We start from the raw sequence: 24,243 nt of genomic DNA, 5'->3' as shown, positions 1-24,243 counted from the left end.
AGCTTGTCTATAGTTCAATGCTTGGGAAGCCCGGAAGATAGGTTGAGCTTCTGGTACATCTGCGAGGCTAACCCAAGTCATTTTGCTGTCTAAGAAGATGTACACAGTAGTAATAAGACTTGATGACTCACTGACCTCCACCTGATTCTCAAAGTAGCCCCAGCTGGCTAGTCACACGTTACTTACTAAAATATACTTCTATTGGTGGGCCATTCTTGCAGTCCAAATTATTCTCAAATCAACAGATTAGTTTTTACCTGTTCCTTTCCTCCCTCTGACCCTCCCTCCCCGGATCAATCAAATCAAATAAAGGTAGAAGCACCAGTCTAAACAAGAATAAATTTATTTGGGATTGTTTAAAGATTTATTGATATACAAAATGTATACAGTTTTTTATCTTTAATATGCTATACCTTTCCTCCCCCAGCAACATAAACCACCATTTAAACAGCTATTGTGTTCGTGCCTTAATGTCTGTATCTATAAGATACACTACAGAATTTTAAAAAAGAATAATTACTGGGCGTTATGATGCCGTTCAATTAAAATTTACAATTAGTACCTATGTAACAAACAAACAAAAGTTGCAGCATGAAAATTCAGTTGGACAACAGGTTCTTCTTGTTGAATATTCAACAAATTTGGGACAGGAAAATGACATTTTATTGGCATAAAGTTTGCATTGCAATCTCCCACACATTACATAATGTAAATTCATCCTAGTTCCTTTTCTTTTAAATAAGTACCATATATAATATTACATTAAAAGGTGTCTTCACACAATATTAAATACAACTAAGGGGCTGCTCCTTACGTCCCTGCGGTGGTGTGGAGCCCACAACAGGCCTGGTCCTTACAGCACCGCAAAAGCTTAGGTTGGAAAGCACTGGTCCCAGGGGACAAGTCCACTCTGCAGCTCACTTCTACGCCCGCGTTGCTCCCGCCGGAAACCGAGGCAGCGCTGGCAAGACGAGCAGCCCCAACTAGGACTCTTGCCCCATGGCCCAGGGCTTCCAAAGTTACCCAAATGGCGTGAGAAGGTACCAGACTTGCAGCAGCTCCAACACTGCTGTGATAACATTGGAAGAGGCCCCCAAAAGTTGACACATACATTCAGCTTTCTTTTACTGGTTTTAGGAGATCTTTGGAAGGCAACACTTCTGAAGCAGCCATTATATGTAACAAGTAATAGCAACTTCCCTAACACACCTGCTCATTTTACAAGGCAGCGTCTTACCCAAGACCAGCTGTTTTGTTCTGTTATACAAATGTGATCAGACTTGTCTTGCGACTTTACTACTATTGGACAGTGATTAGATAAAACTGAAATGTATCGTTAAAAAAAAACAAAAACAACGACACAGGAGGGGGAGGGATTTCACTATGCGCAATCCATCCCGAGAGAACTGGCTCCACACTTGAGGATGAATCCTGATGCAGGAGACAAGCCATCACTTCTTGTTTGGAACCAGGCGTTCCTGCTCCCTGCAGCTCAGCTTACTGGCGTTAACTAAATATGGACAGATCCTTAGGAGCAGCCTCGTTCCATTGAGCCACATAAAACATACATGGCACTGAGCAGAGAGAGCAATTATCTGAGACACCCTGAGAAGTGTCAAAAGAATCCTTCGGTGTCTGTGGGAAGGTGGTGGTGGGGTGCTCCCTCCCGTTTCTCTAGCCAGATGACAGAAACCAGCTGCCACAAAGCCCCCAAACCATCTGCCTTAAAAACCATCAGCACAAAAAGGAAAAAACATCATTTGGTCAAGGGCATATTGCACTACAGGATGAAGGGGAGGAAAGGCCCCTTCTCATGGACCAAGGTAAAATGTTAAGTTATCCTTCTGCTAAAACGCCTCTTTAAAAAGCTATTTCATAAATACTTAATTTCATTCAACCTTTTTTTTTTAAAAAAAAAGAACAGCAGCTGCCAGCTACTCCTTCAGAGGTGATTCCCACATTATGCTAGGCCACTCAACGGTGGACAGTTAACTGTACCAGAGCCATCAAAACAGTTTGGTCCTTTTTCATGCGGCCTTTGTTTTGATGAAGGGCAAACGAACCCCGTGACTTCTGCGAGGGTTTGGTTAGAGCCAGAGAGCTGTGCGTATCTTTACAGCATGAGGTGACTGGAACTGGCAGAGTCCGATTCTTTGGTGCAGCTCCCAGGCCGAATGGTCAGTTCTGGAGAATCATCTTGAGGCAGTAGGATTTTATCGGGTGTGTAGTCGTTTCTCTTCAAGTCTACGAGGAAACAACAATCACCCGAAATCCCACAGATACAGTTGGGTTGAAGAGGGGGAGAGGGAGAGGGAGAGAGAATATGCAAATTAGCAGCCTTACTTCTGATTCAAATTAGAGCTCCTCTCTAAAATAAGGAGAGAAGGCGAATTAATGTCCTGCCAGAGCTATGCAGGCAAGGTAGGCCTTCAGGTTCTTCCCAGCACAGAACTCTGAGCTTGGAAGACTGGCCCACAGTTGTCCAGTGGGCATTATTGGGTGGTAGAGGCAAGGTGTCTGATATCAAAGGATGTGCAGGTAGGGTGTCTCACAGACAGACTTGCCCTTATGATGCCGGCCATCTTGTGCCTAGCTGGGCCACAGTCAGATTTCCCAACAGGCACAATCATAGAACTGTAAAGTTGGAAGGGACATTTTTGTGTTGTTATATTCATCACTTAGTCCATCCCTCTGCAATGCAGGAATTTGCAGCTGTCCCATACAGGCATCAAAGCTGCAACTTTGGCATTATCAACACCATCTCTGACCAGCTGAGCTATCCAGGCTGTAGAGAAGGTCAAGTGTCTACAGCAGCTTTCCCAATCTGGTGTTCTCCAAATGTTTTAGACTCCAGTTCCCATCAGTCCTGGCCAACACAGATACGCTGATTGGGACTGATGAGAACTGCAGCCCAATGTAACAGGAGGGCACCAGGTTGGGGAAATGTTGCTCTAGTAGAATGTATAGGCTTCAGCATTGCTGAAAGAAAAAGGGGAGAAGAACGGTCCCTTTGTAAACACACTTCCAAGGCAATCCCTCTTAATAAATATGTATAATAATAATATAGTGGCGGAAAAGAAGCCCTTGCTGGTGTGTGTGGTTTGTTCCTCTCTTTCTTCAAAAGACCCCTATTAGTCACTTTGCCAAGCACCAAAACTTTTTCAAGAAAATAAATATTTGAATTATAAATTACTCTGCTCTGGTTCAGCCTGCACTACGGCCTGTGGTGTGGCACAACTTGCATATGATCTCAATCTATCAAGTGACTTTAGGCCTAGGTTGGTAATTTCAGGATAATTTGTGCCTGACTACCTACCACAATTTTTTAGGGCTCATCAGATCCATGGAAAGGAAATTGGGTTCGTGGAATTGATCATTCACAGAATTAATAAAAGCCACTGAGATGCCTACAGAGGCTTCTAGCTGACAGGGCAGAAGGGGTTCCCCCCCCCCAAAAAAAAAGGGTCAATAAAGCCATCTTTTCTCTTCCTTGCAACAATATATTTGGGGCATTTGTTATAGGTATTGAGTTCAGGCCCACTGAAAAGGTGAAAGAATTAGTTTTAGGGGCAGATTTTCTTTGGGGAGAGAAAAATAAGTGTTTCCTCATGAGGTTTCAAGAGCAATCCAGTGAGGTCCAACTGATAAATGAAGCTCAGCATGGTTCCAGCAATCCATCCATTTTATGCGGAGAGAATGCCTTACCCCCATAGCAATGTAAAATTCAATTTATCGTAGGTAGAAGCTACAAGAGAGAAGCTCTCTTTCATAAATCGGGGGCTGCTATTTACCTGGAAGCTTAAGTTTCCTGCAGCACGAGTTGCAGTGGTGCTTAGCTCTGAAATTTTTGATGGCATCTTCTCCCAGATTTGCAGGACCAAATACCATATCGCTTGACCTTTAAAAGAAAGCGCACATTAAAAAATACCTACAGCCAAACATGATTTTTTTGTGTGTGGTCTTCACCCCCTGGCTAGATACGGGGGAGGTTTTGGGCTGTATCCATTGTTGGTCCTACTCAAAGTAGATCCACTGACATTGGTGAACATTGGAAACCTTAGGTTCATTCATTTCAATGGTTCTCTTCTGAATAGGACTAGCACTGAATACAATCCTTTGTGTTGGTGATGGGAGAGAAATTATGCAGGTAAGATAGGAATGCTCTCCCATAGTATCACACTGGCAATTCCCAGCAGAAAGTTTGCTGCTGATGGGTGTCCTTAAAAAACACAGCAGTAAGCCAACTTAAAGTTTCATCATAAATCTGTCCTTGGGTTAATTGGTACACCTAAAGCAGAAGGGCAGCTCTCCAATCTTGCCACATGTGGCCCCCTCCTTCCTGTGCCAATGCCATAAGAAAAAGCAATTTTGTACTGCTTACCTTTTTTCTTCAGCTTTTATCACAGAAGGATCTGTCAAATTTTCTCCAACACCTTCACAAGAAGCAAAGGAAGTTAGCTAAGTAGCGCAAGTAACACAAGTAGAACAAGTAGAACAAGAGTAATTTTAACATAAAAAGAGAAATTATAGCAGATGAACAATTTGAACAGCTGAAATACAGATGCCCCACTACTTACGTGCGGGTTACATTTTGCGCCCTGCCCCCCGTCCATAAGTAAAATTTGTGTAAGTGGGGAGCACCCTCTAAAAAGCCATTTTTTCCCTGCTGTCCAGCTCTCTCTCCAGACAACTCTCTCTTCAACTAGAGTTAAAGTTCTGGGGATGGCTGGAGGATGTGCAGAAACGCAGCTGCTGCTGTGCGATTGCATGCATCAGCTGTTAGGCGGGGAGGCTGAGCAGCCTAAACAAAGCATCGCTGAACCTCTAGTCTTTTGGGGGCTTCCTCCCCCCTCACTGAAGTCCTCTTCAGGCTCCGGGAAGGGTCTCCTCACGAGTCACAAGGACTTGCCACCTCTCTCCCAACATTTCCTGGTCTGAATCTGTCTATCTATCTATCTATCTATCTATCTATCTATCTATCTATCTATTTCCAAACACTGCATGTATACAGTAACATGCAAATCGATTGTGCGTTAAGTGGGGGGATGCCTGTACAGTGGTGCCCCGCAAGACGAATGCCTCGCAAGACGGAAAACTCGCTAGACGAAAGAGTTTTCCGTTTTGGAGGTGCTTCACAAAACAAATTTCCTATGGGCTTGCTTCTCAAGACGACAATGTCTTGCGAGTTCCTGCTGGTTCCCCCCCCCTTTTTCTAAGCCGCTAAGCCGCTTATCAGCTGATCCGATCAGCAGATAAGCCGCTAAAAGCCGCCAATAGCGCTAATCCTTCAATGGGCTTGCTTCGCAAGACGAAAAAACCGCTAGACGAAGAGAATCACAGAACGGATTCTTTTCGTCTTGCGAGGCACCACTGTATCTGAAAGACTGCATCCATCCCAACAGACCCTCTTGCATCTTAAAAACAGCACAGGTGACCGTCTGGGGGGGGGGGTTGATCCAGGAGATGGCATTCTTTGTGGCAGTCCCTAAGTCTCTCCCTACAGAGCTATGTCTGTACCTTCACTGTACAGTTTTTGGTGACTACTGAAGACATACCTCTTTACCCCAGCCTTTTACATCTGATATGTGTAGTTCTAGTACGCACCCTACTTCTGTGATTATAATTTGTTTTAATCTGCTTTTAATGATGTATTTTAAAGTGCTGTAACCTATCCTGGGGCCTTAGGGTGAAAGGTGAGTGAGTAAGTAAATGAATAATACATCATCATCATCATCATCATCATACTGTTTGCAGAATCCCCCCCCCCAAAAGAAGAACAAGGTATTCTAAATGCAGGAGAGAAAATGGTAAGTGGAGTTGGTTGCAGGAGACTGAAGAGAGACATGCAAGTATGAGTATGGATGGAAAGAAATTGCAATTGAGTAGACTGAAAGTCTAACACAAGGGTGGGGGTGAGGGGTGGGGGTGGGAAAAGGAAGTATCTGTGGGATTGAGTGTGGGTATGTATGAATATTTTTAAGGATTGTATAAATGTATGTTTGATTGTATATTCGTAATATGTATTAATGCTGAATTATTTTAATAATAAAAATTAATTTTTAAAAAAATGAGTGTCTTTTCTTGTGGCAACAATTAAATTTGATGATGATCCATACTGTGCAAGTCACAAGCTTCGAGTGCAATTACTACAGCATACACCTCTGTGTGACATCCACACACACATCCATTTACCTTGCAGGTCAAGGACCAACAGCTCTCCTCGAGTATATTCGTATGTCCAGTGGCTGAAGGCTAACATGACCTCCTCTAGCATGTTGGTTGGAATTATTTCATCCCCATTGTTGTTGTTGTACTTTCTGAATTCTCCTGTCATGCACTCCTCAACTGCAAACCACTGGCCAGCTGAGTGACAATATAAGAGGAACGCTTCCAAGAACCTTGTAAGAAAACACATAGGAATGAGAGCACTGTGTGAACAACTTATTCATTAGCCTCGCACTCTGGTGTGGAAATTCCTTTTTGTTCCATTATTTCACGTTACATTTGAAGATGTAATAATGCCTACCTTGGAGAATAAGGAATAGATTTTGGCTTCATCTGATTGAATGCAAACGTGAGTTTCTGAGCAGCCCTCTGTTGCTGAATTTCCTATGGATTTAAAAAACACACACACCAAAGACTTTACTCAAGATAAACCTCTAGTATGGAGAAGAAACACAAGGAACTGTATTACAGTTTTTTTCTTCTAATTTCTGTATTTTTCAGTCTGTAAGACACCCCCATGTATAAGACGCCCCCTATTTTGAGGGACTCCAATTTAAGAAAGAAATTGTGTATTTTACTATCCGTGTATAAGACACCCACCCCCTCAAATTTTTGACATGATTTTTAAGGGGGGAAACCTAGTCTTATACACGGAAAAATACGATACATTTTTGTGTTGTTATATTCATACGAAGTAGTGAAGACAATAGGCAGACAAATCCTACCTTTGTGGTCCATTATTGTTTTATACAGTACGATGAAAGTACACAGTGCTTTTCAAAGAATGAGAGCACAGGTCCCTTACAATTTAGAAATCAACACAAAGGAGAAAGAGGGAGGCAAACGGAAGCAGAGAAAACAGTGAAGCAAATGTACTTTTTGCAATTACTCATAGTTAGGCTTAGTGACATAGGGATATAGAGACTAGGGACAGTGTCAAAGACGTAACAGAAAAATGTGAATTTGGAGGAGGGTTTTGAAAGAAGTAAGAGAGGTGGTATCATGGAAGCATTCTGGGATGCAGCCCCATGTATAAGGGGCAGACTGGGATAAAGGACAAAGCTGTTGGAGTGAGCAGGAAATCTTTGGACAGCAACCTTTGGACAGTGAAGGCCGTATGCAGGGATGCATTGGAATATAAAAGCAAGAGATGAGGTGACAAGGCTATGGATGAGCGTAAGGATTTAATGAAGGGTGCCATATGGTTAGGAGTGATAAAAAGATGGAAGGTTTTGGCAGCAGAGTGCTGGGAAGAAGTGTGTGAATGTGAAACTAGAGAGCAGAATGTTGTAGCAGTCAAAGTGACAGATGACCAGAGGTTTTGCTGATGTGACCAATGCATTTTTCTAAATTTTTAAAGGGAGAAGCAGCATAACTGGCAATGAACTGAATATGCAGAGTAAGAGAGATGGAGTGAGGAGTAAAAAAGAAAGCCAATGACCAAAAGTTGGGCAAGAGGGTAGATGGCAGTGCTGTCAATGGAGGACAGTGAAAGAGAGAAGGGATATATCTTGTTTGTCCAAACAGTAACCAACTGCTAAACATGTTTAAGCATCTAGTGGATATGTACTATATGAGCAAGAAAAAACAACTTACTCTTAAACAGAGATGTAACACTGTGTCTTCTTTGTAAATACTTGACCAAGTATTGACAACTTCCGGAAGAAAAGATTTGATGATATAAAGGTGGCCTGATTTCAGAATATCATACTCGGACCAGGTGCAGGCCACCTTGAGGGCTCGTCGCAAGCCTCCTCCCATCTCCTCCTTGCTTAGGAATTCTATTTTGGCACAGAGACCCAACTGAGACCAGGAAGACATGCTGTTGTTCAAGATGTTGGGAGAGCTTTCTTCAAGACGATACACAGTAACTGGTTCGCCTGTAACGTCGCAGCACAAAGAAGTGAAGTGCAGTTAAGCCTGGGGTAATGTTGACTTAATGTCTATTTATACTGTACTGGTGAACACCTTTTTCGGACGATGGAGAGAAGATATAGCCAGACTTTTGCATAATCTATTATCTAACCAATTCTTAAGCTTTTGATACAATAGAATCCTCTGTGTTGATTGGAGACCTTTCTCCATTTACCACTACTTCTAAAAACTAGCAACAAAGGCTTGGAACTCTAGCTTTTTAAGAGTCAGCTTCAATATACGTTTCCCCAATCTATTCCCAGAATTTTGATGGTGAACTATTGCCTAAGCTTGACGAATAAGGAATAATATTATTAAAATCTGAAAATCATTCCAGAGGCTACAATAAGTTTTCCTACCTCTTGGAGGTACGGGAGTGAACGGTATGCTTTGCGATAACCTCATCAAATTATTTCTTTCAACAGCTGTAAAGACAGAGAAATTAATTGAAGAAGATGACGCTGCTACTTTTTATTATTTTGCAACCTAGTTTTGGATACTTACCTGAATAGTAGTAGGTGGTATCCATGATGGGTTTAAAAGGAGAGGCAATTCCTTTGGAAAAAAAGGAAATGAGTGTTATATTTTTACATAAACTCATGATTTAATGCATCCTGTTTTGTTTTTTTTAAAGGGTAATGACAAAGAACAAAAAGTACTCTAGGTTCACAGGCAAGACCTTGATCATTTATGGTGATTCTTCCCACCAAGGGATATTTTAGATGAGGAAAATGATGATGTGATGCTCAAAGACTGGAGAAGGGCACAAGCACCAAAGGGGTTTCCCTAAATCAGTCATGTAATGATTACAACCATAAATTAGGGTTGTTGGCACTAAAATCCATAACAAACCTCCACCAACATCATCTTTTGCAACCATGCATTAAATAGTTTCTCACAACATGTTAAATTTATGGCAACACCGAAGTTATCAGCAGCTTACCATTCAGTGCATCTTCCTCAGAAGACCTGCAAGAGACAGAAATTGCACTCAACCCGAGTTCTGTGTGTACTTCTTGGTTTTTTTACTACTCAGCTTCATTGCTCTGGTCACTTTGCTCTGCTTGTAATACCCTAAGCCCAATCACCCATCAGACCAAATACTGCAACCTCTATGCCTTCCAAAACAAATGAACAGCAAACAAAGCAGGGGAAGAAGAAGAAGAAGAGTTTGGATTTGATATCCCGCTTTATCACTACCCGAAGGAGTCTCAAAGCGGCTAACATTCTCCTTTCCCTTCCTCCCCCACAACAAACACTCTGTGAGGTGAGTGGGGCTGAGAGACTTCAGAGAAGTGTGACTAGCCCAAGGTCACCCAGCAGCTGCATGTGGAGGAGCGGGGATGCGAACCTGGTTCACCAGATTATGAGTCTACCGCTCTTAACCACTACACCACACTGGTGTAGGGAAGAGAAAACAACTCTGAAGACTTAAAACTACTGTGAAGGTGATGGGTGCTGCAGCGGTGCTCTTTAATGAGGCTACAAGCCAGGTGTTTCAAACTGGCTACATCAGGTTCAATTATCCCCCTTCAAGAACAACCACAACAAGATAAATGCCCAGGTCATCAGGGTTGCTTAGGGACGGGTGGGCAGATAGATTAGATGACTCCTCCCGTGGTCTAACTGCCCAGCGGCAATCAGGCAGGCTTAGAAGTGAATGTGCAGTGTGCTGGCACACAGGGAGAAAACTGCAGCTCACTCAATGCCTCCCCAACTCCTGGAGAGTTTGGAGATACCTGGACAGTTCTGAGTATTGCCATTTAGACTTTACTTACATTTGATTGCTATACGACGGTCGACTTTGTAACCAATCCTGCAAGAAAAAAAAGAGAGATGCACCTATTTTGTACATAACTTAATTGATGGTTTTAGAAGCAATGTCTCACACTTTTGTAAGAGCGCTACAAGGCTCCCTCCAAAAAATTTAATCGTGAAGATGTTTTCAGCCTCAATATGCTTCTGAAGCATTGCTAAGTCTGCTGGTCAAAAGAAATTGTACAATCTGTTCAGCAAATGTGCCTGGATGAAGAGACTAGGATTGCAGCTATGTAGCAAATGCAGCCATAGCCTGACAGCTTACCTGCCTTACCTTGAGCTATTTTGGTGATGTAAAGTGCTTACTTGAACAGGCTCTATTAGCTGTGCAGGCAGAAATGGCATGAACATTCCGCCAGCACTCAAAAAGGTGGTGTGAAGGTGCAATCAAATGCCATACGGACATAGTCCATTCTTTTCTCCTTGAAGACCTATTACAATTCACTCTTGCCATGACCTAAAACCCCTACTCTTAAGCATGAGAGCTACCATAGCAGGTCACACTTAAGCATGAGAGCTATCATAGCAGGTCACACTAAATTATGATGGACAGTACTGCTTTCTATCAATTGCTACTATGATTCAATTTTTGTATTTCCTGGGTTCTTTCCATAGACACCCAGGGGAAACATTGTATGGATTGTTATTATGTTTTACTCACTGTGAGTAAGGCCGCCTTTGAATCTGCCTGATGAGGCTCTTCAACCGAGGGTCTTCTACTCTTGTGCACTGAAAAATGATTTTGCAATTAGAACGGCCACCTTTTGACATGTCAACAAATACTACCAATTCTTCAACATATGTGTCCAAGATCCTGCAGGGAAAGCAAGATACACTTGCTTTCATACACATGCATGGGCTTGGATACAGAGAATCACAAGACTATGCTTCAGACGCACATATTGGGCACACGGCAAAACTCATTTGAAACGAAAGTAAAGGGACCCCTGACCATTAGGTCCAGTCATGACCGACTCTGGGGTTGCGGCACTCATCTCACTTTACTGGCCAAGGCAGCCGGCGTACAGCTTCCGGGTCATGTGGCCAGCATGACTAAGCCGCTTCTGGCGAACCAGAGCTGTGCACAGAAACGCCATTTACCTTCCCGCCGGAGTGGTACCTATTTATCTACTTGCACTTTGACGTGCTTTCGAACTGCTAGGCTGGCAGGAGCAGGGACCGAGCAATGGGAGCGCACCCCATCGCAGGGATTCGAACCACCGACCTTCTGATTGGCAAGTCCTAGGCTCTGTGGTTTAACCCACAGCACCACCCGCGCGCGTTAAAGGACCTTCAAAGGTTTGTTTGGGGCACAGAATCGTAAGTTTATGTGTTGCACAATTAAAAAAAAAATCTGCCGTGGACATTAAAACCTTTAACATGCTCAAAGAAGCTATTTGGATATCAGTCAAAAGCTACTGTTAGAAGGAAGACAAGTTTTTTAAGGTGCCACTCTCACCTCCCAGTTTTGCCAGTTCACATTGCTCCCCAATCAATCAAAGTTTAATTGACTGATGATGGAGCAACTATGCATTTATGTAATTCCACAATTATTTTTAGGGATGGCTTGTTTACAGAATGCAATCACTGAGGCTGCAATCTGAAGTAGGCGCTGACGGCTGGGTAATAAGGCTTCAACCACTCATGCCTGTTCTTTTCCCCACCAAAACTCACTCCCACCAAGCTGCACTCGCAGGAAAAGACATGAGCAGCGGCAGCTTTTAGCCAGCAGGGATAAAGTCAGTAGGAGGACAATTTTCAGTAGGGAAAGAAATGAGAAAGAAAGAACCAAGAAGCCCCTCTCTCTGCAATGCCAGTTCCCTCAGTCAAATTTTAGCCACAATGGCTGTGTTTTGTAAAATAAAGCAGTTTTGAAAATACAGGAAATGGCACAAAGGAAAAAATGCTGTATGCTAGTATTAGTTCAGAAAATTCAGAGATCAGAAACTAATGTGTTTACTTACTTTGCTCTGATAGTGCTGCTAATGAGCTTCTATGGTAGTCGGTAAAACCACCACATGAACTGACAGGCCTCAGGTTGCCTTCTGCATTACTACCACCCTGTGTATTCAACAAATAACAATGTTATAATTCACAACTCTACTCAAATAATCTTATTTGTGTCACCACTTGAAAGTTGCTATACAGTGACACACTTGCTTTTTGAAGGAATATTCAAATGTTACTGGCTATTTGATGCAACAATGAAGAGATGGAATACAAATGGGAAAGTTATACCTGTTGCTTTGTCTCGATGCCTTCCAAAATTGCTTTTTTGAAATCTTCCTGTTGCTCCTGTAGAAGGTAACAATAAATGACTTTTTAAACTTAGGTTAGTAGTGAAGTGGCTTTAACAAGTCTTAAACATTTCATGAACTCTGAGCCAGAAACAAGAAATTGGGGTTTGGGGAGACCATTTTCCTACAAGTGTTATTCCAGGGCTCTTACTTCAAAGCTGAAACACTTCAAAGCTGGCATCTGCAGGTTTTAGTCCTGGTCTAAAATTTCATATTTGTGTTCTGATATCCATGAATGCTCACACGAGTCAAAGTTTCCTGCACACTGCCATGTTTGTTTGATTGAGTTTACTTATATGCCACTTTCCCACAATGATCTGTTCCCAAAGCAGCTTACAGCAAACATTCAAGCTCTTTGTGCTATAAGACTTCAGAGAACAGGGGAGGACAATAGGAGTTCTGGGTACACCCTGTGATTGCATCATGCTGTCTGGGCCGGATCTATCATGAAGTTAAAACAGAGTACAGTGGATGCTCAGGTTGTGAACATGATCCGTGTGGGAAGCACGTTCGCAACCCGCAGCGCCCGCAACCCTCAGTGCCGTGTCTGCGCACACACGGGTTGCAGTTTGGTGCTTCTGCGCATGTGCAAAGCACGATTTATTGCTTCTGCGCATGCGCCGAAACCTGAAAGTAACCTGTTCCGGTACTTCCAGGTTTGGCGCAGTGTGCAACCCGAAATCGCGCAGCCCAAAGTGTCTGTAACCCGAGGTATGACTGATGCTCTCCAAAATGCTGTGCTTCCTAGCAACCTGAAGCATAGGAAGTTGCTTTTCCCCAGATCTAACCCATCACTGACTACTCAGGGATATCTATTTAACCCAGCCCTGACTACTCAGGCAGTCTTGATTCCTTTAACTGGTGGTGACAGGATCAGACCCTGAGGCCTTCTCTGCACAGGATATATACACTACCTCTGAGATATAATCCCACCACCACCTAAGTCTTTGAACCTGGGACTACTCAGCTAGGAGCTCAAACTTATAATGACAAAGTAGAACAGGCGCTGGCTTAGTTAACACCACTGAAAACTATCCTGTAACATGAGTGAATGCACATGTATTTGAGATTTGAGTTTAAGTGAACTCCCTGTATCAGCTTAGGACTAGGACCTCAGGACACGGCCCAGATCATTCTCCCCTTCTCCCAAGCCACACAGCTCACTTAACCCTGCTGTGCACCTCCTTCTAGTTCTTTCACCTGGCTGGAATGTGCCCTTGGGGTATGATTAAGTACCTCTCGCTTGCCTGGATGCTGTGTGTCTAGCCAGACACACTTTTGCCACACCCACCACTGACATGTGGCCCTGATAAGCTTGCCTGTGAGGAAATGAGGCCCTTGGCTGAAAAAAGGTTTCTCACCCTGACTTGGGCTACTGCTCAACTTCCGCAGCAATCTCCCTCTTACCTCAATATCATCACTTTTTTCTTTGCTCTTAGCCACAGTCTCTTTAAATCGTTGCAATTCCATGCTGTCCCTGTGACCTTTGGCGACACCATTATATGAACAGAAACAAAACGCCAGATTTTAGAGGGGAAACACCAAACAGATGCAAATTTGATTAAAGATACTGCTGAGATCAGAAAAGTACACAGAAGGACAGTTGACATTTTTAATGGTAGGTTGAGGAACTATTGCTTTTCCTACATAAAAGGGATAACATAAGAAAAAATATTAGAGGAAATATTTCATACCACTACCCTGGTTTCAAAGCTGTGAGCGTGTTATTTGCTTTTAGAACCATGCAGTGTGGATATCGGTATTTTTACAAAATGTAGCTATTAGTAGAAAAAGCACAGTTCAACACAATAGATTTTAAAAATATAAACTTCACCCTCAAAATGTAAGAAAACAACAATGACATGGCCTATGGTGTTCTCTTTCTTACCCTTTCTCACACCCATTCAAAATAATTAACCTATGCCAACATTCAGAATGCCTGTGTAGTGGGCAGAGCTTTCCTCGCCTGCCATTTTTACACTAGATTATATTTGCATAGAAACATACATACATGGGGGCCAAAGCATATAGGCCTGAATCATGGAATCTGTACATTACATGGAACTGAGGTGCACAAATAATGATTTCAGGTCCATGCACATTGTCATTTCACATGTAAAACGTTATGCAAAGGTGAAACCAATGAGTGAGTGGCAGGTAGAGCCAGGACAGAGCTTGGGGATCACAGAGATCATCCACTGCACATATATGCTGAATGTCTTCACAGGGTATCACTCCTCTGTCTCCAAAATTCTACAGGACTGAACATTAAGGATGAAGATTATATTATAAATGAGAAGGCACCCCGGCACCAAACCTTTTGCCACAGGAAAAAAAAAAGTGCCATTATTCAGCTGTGTGGTTAGTGAAGTAAATATAAACAGCCTGATCTTGAGCCTTTGTATTTAACTTCTCCCCACTCCCATTTTTTAATTAAAAGCATACATTTACAATTATTACAGCCATTTTCAAAACACATGAATGGGGAATCAACATATCATGACTTTACACATATTTGCTTAAAGAAAAAAAGTACTGGTAGCTTAAAAGCACTAGGAAAAGTTAGATAAAAATATTACAAGTAAAGTCCATTCAGAATAGATCTGGGCCTCAGGCAGATGTTACTCAAACTTGTAGTAAAAGATCGTAATCACATGCATATCCCATCCTCAGATCTTCCTGAAGCCTCTATTCATATTTGAATAGAGGCTTACACGCTTATTGTAATGGGGCATATCAGGAGCCTACACGCTTAAGGTCCTATTTAAAGGCTTCCACTGCATAAACATCAGGGTTCCCAGAAATAAACCAGGATGGCGTGAACACAATCTACCAAATTTAATTGGCTTTAAATAGCTAAAGGCACTTTTGGAGTAGTCTGAAATGAATTTTCTGGTAACATCGACAAGTTTAAACTAAATGTAATCTTTTAAAAGTTATCATAACAAATCATGTTGCAAGATAAAAAAACATTCATGCTTACTTTGAGCCAGTGAGGCAAAAAACTCTTACCTTAGAAATGGTCTAGATGAGGGTGCACAACCTGCAGCCCTCCAGATGTTGTTGGCCTACACCTCCCATCATTCCTGATCTCTGGCTATGTTGGCTGGGGCTGATGGGAGTTGTAGTCCAGAAACATCTGGAGGGTCACAGGTTGTGCATGCCTGGTCTAGAATAAACTGAACTCAAAGTATTTTGTTGGCACACCTCTCCTCCCATTGTTTTGACAAACAGAAAATCTGCCACCGTTTTGCAAAAAAATTTCCAGTTAAAACACCACTTGAATAAATAACAGAATCTACACCAGAATGGTTAAGTGCCGATTTACAAAGTAAAGAAACATTTTGATAGTTTGCGGAAGTGAAGAGGTTAAAAGCAAAGTGCACCACCTGCAACCAAATTCCGCTAAAGTTCCCATACAATTTTTGATAAATCAAACCTTGAGATTTAGATTTGATCCATAGTTTCTGAAGACGTACAGTGGTGTTGGAACTTAAATCATGACCCTTTTGTGCTGTTTCTGGAATGCTTCCAGCAGGTTCTTCAGTATCCAGTGTCCCATTCAGATCATTACTGGGGTCACTTCTGACCTCATCAGCAGATGCCAACTGTAATTTATTTTTGGCGTCATTCTTCTTCAGCTTCAAAGAGGACTGAGGATTCCATTTGTCTGTGTAGCTCTCAGCACTAGTATAACTTTCATCATAAACAAATCCATGATTAACACATCCTCCAGGTTCAATACCATGTTGGGAAGTGGTAGCAAGGCTAACAGAGCAAGAAGCAGTAGAGTCATGGCAACCAATAGCAACTTTGGGAAGTACAGATTTTGGTGTGTTATACTTACCCACAAATGCACCAAATTCAACAGCATTCTCTCCACCAGCAGCCTTAAGGACTATAACCTGGTCGTCCTTTGTGGTACTTTCTAACTGGCTTTTACAGCTGGGCTGAGAAGGAGTGCTAACGAAAAATTTAGCTGTCGAAGATGTTAGATGTGGCATGCTGTTTAGCGAAGTGCCCGACTTTTTATTCTTTTGAATGCATTTTGATGAGTCTGTACCCTGTATTCTTTGACGAAGTTCTGGGGGGGATAGAGCTCTTGGAATTAAGGCACTGCCCGAGGAACCTGCCTCTGGAAAGTTGAATTCATCCCTCTTGGGGGGCCCAGTCATCTTATGTCCAGAATCTCTTTCATCTTGCATAGAAATGTTGCACAGTAAAACATTATTACTCTCAAGGCCTCCTTGAGGAAAAGAAGAACCAAATACATTGCCAATGCTGTGCTTCCTCCACATGGAAGATCTTAAAGGATCGTCATCAATGGGGTTTTGTGCCAAATGCTTTGAGATACTCAGTTCTCGTGTAATTTCATTATGGACCTTGCTAGCTTCTGAAGCCTTCTGGGCAGTTAATGTTTTCAAAGTATCCACCGTAAGAGCAGAGAGGTCTTGCAAGTGGCCAATCTGTGTATCGAGAGAGTGCAATGAACGCTTGATATAGTTGACTCTGTCACTAACCTCCTTGATTTGGATGCACATTTGCTCAACGCTGGAAGGGGAAGGGAGAAGATACCATTGGGAGAGAGAAAAAGGAGAATCAGACTTTTCACTGAACGCAAGGAATTCTCAAAACAAACGAAGATCACAAGTATGCCATGTGAAATAATTACAGGTCTGTTAGCATAAAACAGGGGGTTGGACTAGATGACCCTCAGGGTCCCTCCTAACTCTGCAATTCTATGATTCTTTGGTAACAACCCACCCATACAGAAAGTTGTGTACTGTGTTTCTGCCTTACTGGTCTGGTCTTCTGCTCTGGCCTTACATCCCTCCAAATCAACTCCCACCAAGAAATTGTGTTGTGTCTCTGCATCAGGTATGATGAGATCACTGAATCTATCTTGAAGACAATTTGTATAATCAGCAAGGTTTGCCCAGTAGTTTGCCCAGAATAGTTAAACGACAAGCCCACGTCCAGACAACATACTAAGCCAGACTATGGGTTGGCTCAGCAGCAGAATGACCAGGGAAGAGCGAAGCGATTTCCTCTCCCTGAGCTCATGCATTCTGTACCAACCCATGGTTTGGCTTAGAGCGACCTGTGAACCAGACCAGGGAGATTACTGTAAGTGTGCAACAGAGATCTGCTAAATGAGGATAATGCTTCATGTGCCTGATGATGTATGCTCTAGTCCATGGAAGCTTGTGTTCAAATGTGGCTTCTGTGTTGCTTTTGATGCAAACAAACTAAAATGGCTACTGGTCTGCAATTAGATAATTTTATAACGGACCCTGCCAATCAAAGGTCCACATGTTAAAACAGGCTGCTGTTGGTCAACATCTGCTATGATAAATGTAAACCAGAGTGTGATTTTAAAGTAACTGAAAATGTGCTATTCAATTAGCTGTTCCAATCATTCCTGGAAAAACTGAAAAGAAGAAGGTTGAAACGGTCATTCCTTATTATTTCATACCGTTCAGAAGTAACTCTAATTCTCTCTTCACTTCCAGAATGGAATTTATCATCTTTTTCATTGAAATACATCTCAACACACAACTCCTCAAAATCATGAAGCTTCTTTTGATCTTCTTCTGTTAGAAACAGTTCTAGAGAATGAAAGAAACAATCCATTTCAGAAGCTTGCTAATGAACCGCTGCAGAAAAGAAGTAAAAACAGTGAAAAACCAAGGAAATGAGTATTCCCTTAGCCAAGGACCTCACATCATGAGTGTTGGATGTAAGTATACAGTGGTACCTCTGGTTAAGAACATAATTTGTTCTGGAGGTCTGTTCTTAACCTGAAACTGCTTTTAACCTGAGATACCACTTTAGCTAATGGGGCCTCCTGCTGCCGCTGGGGCACGATTTCTGTTCTCATCCTGAGGTAAAGTTCTCAACCTGAGGTACTACTTTTGGGTTAGCGGAGTCTGTAACTCGAGGTGTCTCTAAAGGTACCACTGAATCTGGGTTTTTTTCCATTTCCCCAAGTTAGGTACACTAGAATATAATACACCTCCAAAAATGGTTGTTTGTTCATATATTTTTAAAGTACCTCGGTGGTACCTCGGTTTTAAAGTGGTACCTCGGTTTTAGAACAGCTTAGTTAACGAACAACTTGGAAATCGAACGCAGCAAACCCAGAAGTAGGTGTTCTGGTTTGCGAACGTTTTTCGGAATCCGAACTGTTCCGTTTTGAATGTTACACTTCCTTTTTCAGTGCCACACTTCTGTTTTGAGTGCCCCTGCTCTTGCTTGCACGGGAGTAGGAGCTGAATCGGGGCAGCTCAGCTGGGGAGCACGAAGCCTCCCTTCCCAGCTGAGAGATCCCCGCCCCCGTTCCTGCTTGAACGGGAGCAGGAGCTGGAGCGGGCTGCTCAGCTGGGGAGGTGCAGGCTCTGTCACACTTTCCATTGAGGGGTTCATGGCTGGTGGCTCCTGTAAACTTCTCCCCTCAAGAGAGAAGTTTAAAGGAGCCCCCAGCTCAGCATCAGAGCCCCTGCACCGCCTAAAGGCAGCCAGGCAGAATAGTTGCTGGGATGGCTGTCTCTGCATCGTCACGCGATGCTCCTTTAAACTTCTGTATTCGAGGTGAACACAGCCACGCACGCCTCAATGGAAAAGTGTGACAGAGCCCTCACCTCTCCAGCTGAGCAGCCAGCAAACTTGAAAAACTCATGAAAAAGCAGCAACACAACAAATTGAAAAAAGCAAATCAACTGCAAATGAGTCAAAATCACAAGAAAACATAAAACAACACTGACCCTAACCCCAATTCTGATCCTTACCCTAACACTAACCCAGTCCTACAATTAACCCTAACCCAGAAATGGTCTTGTTAAATAGTAAAATTCATGTTAAATTGCTGTTTTAGGGGTTCTTTTTAAAAGTCTGGAACAGATTAATCCATTTTGCATTACTTTCTATGGGAAAGCGCACCTTGGCTTTAGAATGCTTTGGTTTTAGGATGGACATCTGGAACAGATTTAGTATGGGAACCCACTTTCAAACCCTCTTCCCCACATATCTATTACTTGCTCACAAAATCAGCTCTTAATCAGGCTGGGGATCCTCTGGCCACAGGTGGTCTGGCCCAAGTCCCGATGTGATATCAGGTGTGTGACAAGTGGGAAAGCAGCTACCAGGAAACAATGGGGATCTTTAAATTGTTCCTGATAGTTCTTGGCAAGGGAGCTTTGATGTTGGTGCTAATAAGCAGACTGTTGCTGTCAGCAACTCTGCGGAAATCTGCTGCGCTACAGAGTTGCCCGTTAGGAACTTGCACAGTGCTGGGATCTGTACTTACAGCAAACCCACAAGAGGGTCTTGCCATAAGTGCAAGTGTCCCTTCGCAATGTTGGCTTGCATTGAAAGTTGAAATGCAAAAGATCTTCCCCTGTAGGGGCAGCTGGTTTTGTTTTGGTATTGTCAGGCGATTGACATGGATGTGCAAGGTCCTTCACAACTATCAAAGAGGTCCGCAGTGATGGTGAGAGCAAGTCCTTGTTCAGCTTTTTAAGAATTCCACTTACAGTGGTACCTCGGGTTAAGTACTTAATTCGTTCTGAAGGTTCGTTCTTAACCTGAAACTGTTCTTAACCTGAAGCACCACTTTAGCTAATGGGGCCTCCTGCTGCTGCCGCTGTGCCGCCGGAGCACAATTTCTGTTCTCGTCCTGAAGCAAAGTTCTTAACCTGAAGCACGATTTATGGGTTAGCGGAGTCTGTAACCTGAAGTGTATGTAACCTGAAGCGTCTGTAACCCGAGGTACCACTGTATAATGAAAGCATTTTTGTGGCAGTGGTTGGGCAGAGATAAAAAAATGTGCTGTCACCCTAAGTTCTCTTAAGCATCCTGTTCGCCCCAATCCTGAAAACAAGGCAAAATGTTCTGTCCACACACCCACACCCAAATTGTTGAGCCTCCACTCCCACTTTGCCATCCACTAATGGGACAGTGAACTGAGGGGAGGGATTTTGCATAAGCCCTACACATAAACCAGGCTCCTATCAATCCCTGGATTTCACATAATGCAAAGAACAACCCAATGTTGCATATTTTTGTTTGTTCTTACTTGGCCCATCAGAAGTTTTGTCTTTCTTTCTCTGCTTGCATACACAGCAGAATAGGGAAGCCATATGACTAAGAATAATAAGAGGAGGGGGCAGGATAGGCTTCTCGTGATATGCCATAACAAAATGATAACGCTGGTATTTCCATACAATGTTGGAAATTGCTTTCACCTGTAAATATACATTGCTAAACAAAAAGAGAAGAGAATAAAGAAGGCAAACATTTTAGCTTGATCATCTTAGAAACTAGCAGCAATGATCTTACATTCTGCTCTGTACAAATATTAAAAGAGAGTACAAACAAAAGAAACAAACAGCATCTTCTATCACATTTATTTTATTTATTAAAAAATATACCACTATGTCATAAAATAATCAAAGCAGTTTACAATATATATATAATTAAAAACATGGATTCTTAAAAAATCAGAGACTATCAACTAACTATTATAGGACTATGTTTTTTTTATTTCCTGCATAAGACTTTCAGCAGAGAAAAATTTTTCAGCAGGCATTTAAAGGTTCAAAAAGAGGCATCTGCTAAATTTCTGCTGGCAGAACATTACATATTCTTCTGACACTCTGGCAAATGATCTCAGCTACTGTTCCTAAGGTAAAGGTAAAGGGACCCTGACCATTAGGTCCAGTCGTGGCCGACTCTGGGGTTGCGGCGCTCATCTCGCTTTATTGGCCGAGGGAGCCAGCGTACAGCTTCCGGGTCATGTGGCCAGCATGACTAAGCCGCTTCTGGCGAAACCAGAGCAGCGCACAGAAACGCCGTTTACCTTCCCGCCAGAACGGTACCTATTTATCTACTTGCACTTTGATGTGCTTTCGAACTGCTAGGTGGGCAGGAGCAGGGACTGAGCAACGGGAGCTCACCCCGTCGCGGGGATTCGAACCGCCGACCTTCTGATTGGCAAGTCCTAGGCTCTGTAGTTTAACCCACAGCGCCACCCGCGTCCCTAAGGTACCGTAGACCAAAGTTGTTCAGGGCTTTGTGAATTAATACAAGGACCTTCAACAAGGCTTGGTCATAGATGGGCAGCTGGTGCGTATGTTTTAACGATGGTGTCACATGTTATTGGTCATGTGCCCCCACCAGCCATTTGGCCTCTATATTTTGTACCAGCTGGAGCTTCCAAACCACAAAGAGCACATTGCTGTAATCCAACCTAGAGGTTACCAATGCATGTACTATGTTAGTCAGTTATCGCTGTACAGGAATGGCCATAGCTAGCAAACCAGACAAAGCTGGTAAAAGGTATTCCTAGCTACAGAGCCCATTTGACGAAGATGCATGCAGGAGTACCCCATGGTCGTATAATCACCAAGCTACTTTTTAAAGCACTGATTTAATAGCAACTTAAAACGTGAAAAACATACTTGAAAAAGGCGATGAGAAGATTGACCATAATAATGTACTGCACGAAAAGGTAGACGGCCTGAAGGAAGGGTGTCAGCCATGCTCCAGTAATACATGGTATGATTGTTTGGGAATCATTTGCACATACTTTGCAGATTAAGAAAAGAAAAAGAAATGTTCGAGAAGATTTAGTAGTTTATTTGTTACTTAGAAGCAAAGCTCTTTATAGCACATCAACAAAGTATTATCACCTATACTTTTTCAACACACAAGTAGCAGAAGCCGCTGCACGGCTTAGCCCTAAACAGAAAATTTATGAATAAAACAGGTCTGTGGGCATTAAATACCCAAACTTCCAACCTCAGCAACTGGAAAGTTTATTTAAATCTGTTAAGAACTGTCTTTCAGTTCATGCCCTTCAAAATGAAAAACAAATAAAGCTTTTCAATAAAATAAAATTCCTCCATATTTATTGAATGTATATCCCACTTTTCCATAGTATAATCATGTTTACAAAAATAATTTTGTTTTCATATTCTGAACAAATACATGTATCACTGTAGATGAAAAACTAAAATTTTAAAAATCAAAGGAGATTTTAAATTTGTTTAAACATGTTTTTTTATTTTAGGTCTCCCCCCCCCCCCGGTTTAAAATAATACCTTAATATTAAATACATTAGAATATACATAAATAAACCCTTCATTTTTATTTATTTAGAAAGATTTAGGAAACACTTCATCACACTCTGTGGGGTATACAATACAACAATCTAGATAAAACACAGCTAAACTCCAGAAAATTTTTAAAAAACAAATATCAAAAAAGCAATAAAATCATTATGAATTAAATATAGATTCTAGATTAGCCCTCCCATCTCTTTAGACACAAGAAAAAGTGTCCCTTGCCTGCTAATAAATAGAAGGAATAAAAATATCTTACCATCAATTTCATAGGCATAAACTTCACCAAAGATCATCCAATAGGGCCGAAAGACAATATCTCTTGCTAAAACCCAGGATGGTTTTTCATTAGGATAAAGTATTGCCTTTCTGGGGACTCCAAAACTAAGCAGCACAAGTGCCATAATTACTACAATGTAAAACATGTTGGCCACCTGTTTAAAACAGAGTTAAGAGACAGTTAAAAAAGTGGAGACCCCTCACTTAAACCCTCCAAACTACAGCCCAACCCCTTCTTTGTTGTTTACATTCATATTCAACACATTGCCTCACATTTAGAGGCACTCTGGACTTGTTTTTGTCCAACTCCACTGGTCAATCACCTTTGGACAGTAAGTAAGTAAATTTTTATTTATACCCTGCCCTCCCAGGCCAATAACAGGCTCGGGGTGGCTAACATCAAATATCAAATACATTAAAGCACTATCAAAGAATTGATTAAAATACAGCTTAAAAATTAGAATCGGGATAAAATTAAATGACTGCCCATGAATTACAACCATAGGGGTCAGGAACCTCCAGTATTCATCAGCACAGCCAATCACAATTATCTCTACATTCCACCCATCCCAAGGGGTAACTAATATAATATAATATAATATAATATAATATAATATAATATAATATAATATATTTGGCAATTCCAGGAAGAGTGGCTTAGGGAGGGCAAGTGGCCACTCTGAACCTCCATTTTGACTTTAGTTCCCTTGAGTTCCTCAGAAATGCACTGTAACTTCCCTAAGAATTAGGACAAGACTGTGAGGAGCATCCCTCCCCAATCAGATGCATGCATTTCAATCTGAGCCAATTGGATGCATGCATCTGCAAGATCCCTGCTCTTCTCTGAGGCACAGCTAATTTCCCCCCTTTTGCAAGCACCTAGGGACAGCCAGTCTTTGAAACAGCAGTATGTATCTGTGACTTCAGTGTTCAACTGCTAAGTTCCCAATAAACTTAGAGAGACTTTTTGTGCCTACAGCAGTGGAGTACTGGGGAACTTGGGGAACTTCCTGATATATTTCAATCTGATCATATGGTGTGAAATACTCCACAAGCCAACATTGTGGCTTCTTGTTTTTCTCCACTTGTCCTCCTTCTACACGTACAGCAAACTGCCTTAGAAAAACCAATACACAGCTGTCCATCTTTATTGGTGGAATACCTGTTTCAAATGACTGTAAAATACAACACTTCTGAAATGTTTGGAAATAAAATATATTTAAAATATAGCTCAAGGACCACCTCTTCTCATATGAACCTACCTGGACCCTGACGTCATCTTCTGAGGCCCTTCTTCATGTGCCTCCTCATCAAGACGTCTGGAGGGTGGCAACATGAGAACAGGACCTTCTCTGCAGTGGCTCCCCGTCTATGGAATGCTCTCCCCAGGGAAGTTCGCCTGGCACCTTCATTATATACCTTTAGGTGCCAGGCAAAAATGTTCATTTTTATCCAGGTCTTTGGTTGAACTGATTGACATCCTATGCCCTTTTAAAATATGGGTTTTGGGGGGAGAGGGGGTTTATTGGGTTGTTTTTATTCTGATTATGTATTTTGTGGTTTTATATTTTGATTTTATTCTGTGAGCC

At 42.2% G+C, this 24,243-nt stretch overlaps 1 protein-coding gene across 2 annotated transcripts in view; it reads right to left on the bottom strand.

Moving 5' to 3' along the window:
• Positions 1-325: 325 nt before the first annotated feature.
• TRPM7 (transient receptor potential cation channel subfamily M member 7) overlaps positions 326-24,243 on the bottom strand; it is a 72,718-nt gene continuing 48,800 nt past the window's right edge. Inside the window, exons 22-40 of one of the 2 annotated variants that reach the window (XM_081169967.1) lie at positions 22,635-22,809; positions 21,713-21,839; positions 20,329-20,513; positions 17,731-17,863; positions 15,694-16,805; positions 13,662-13,738; positions 12,196-12,252; positions 11,922-12,018; positions 10,619-10,686; positions 9,918-9,955; positions 9,083-9,108; positions 8,644-8,694; positions 8,499-8,564; positions 7,822-8,105; positions 6,527-6,609; positions 6,193-6,398; positions 4,382-4,433; positions 3,792-3,898; positions 326-2,244 (exon numbers count right to left, since the gene is read on the bottom strand). In XM_081169967.1, the coding sequence (XP_081026093.1) occupies positions 2,114-2,244; positions 3,792-3,898; positions 4,382-4,433; positions 6,193-6,398; positions 6,527-6,609; positions 7,822-8,105; positions 8,499-8,564; positions 8,644-8,694; positions 9,083-9,108; positions 9,918-9,955; positions 10,619-10,686; positions 11,922-12,018; positions 12,196-12,252; positions 13,662-13,738; positions 15,694-16,805; positions 17,731-17,863; positions 20,329-20,513; positions 21,713-21,839; positions 22,635-22,809 (3,075 nt within the window). In that variant the 3' untranslated portion in view covers positions 326-2,113. The remainder of the gene's footprint in view (positions 2,245-3,791; positions 3,899-4,381; positions 4,434-6,192; positions 6,399-6,526; positions 6,610-7,821; positions 8,106-8,498; positions 8,565-8,643; positions 8,695-9,082; positions 9,109-9,917; positions 9,956-10,618; positions 10,687-11,921; positions 12,019-12,195; positions 12,253-13,661; positions 13,739-15,693; positions 16,806-17,730; positions 17,864-20,328; positions 20,514-21,712; positions 21,840-22,634; positions 22,810-24,243) is intronic. The other variant, XM_081169968.1, reaches the window with a different exon arrangement.

The sequence above is a fragment of the Podarcis bocagei genome, assembly GCF_964188305.1.
Source record: "Podarcis bocagei genome assembly, chromosome: 14".
Classification (NCBI taxonomy): Eukaryota; Metazoa; Chordata; class Lepidosauria; order Squamata; family Lacertidae; genus Podarcis; species Podarcis bocagei.
Note: the sequence above shows the minus strand (reverse complement) of the source record. Positions and strands in the feature narration are given on the sequence as shown.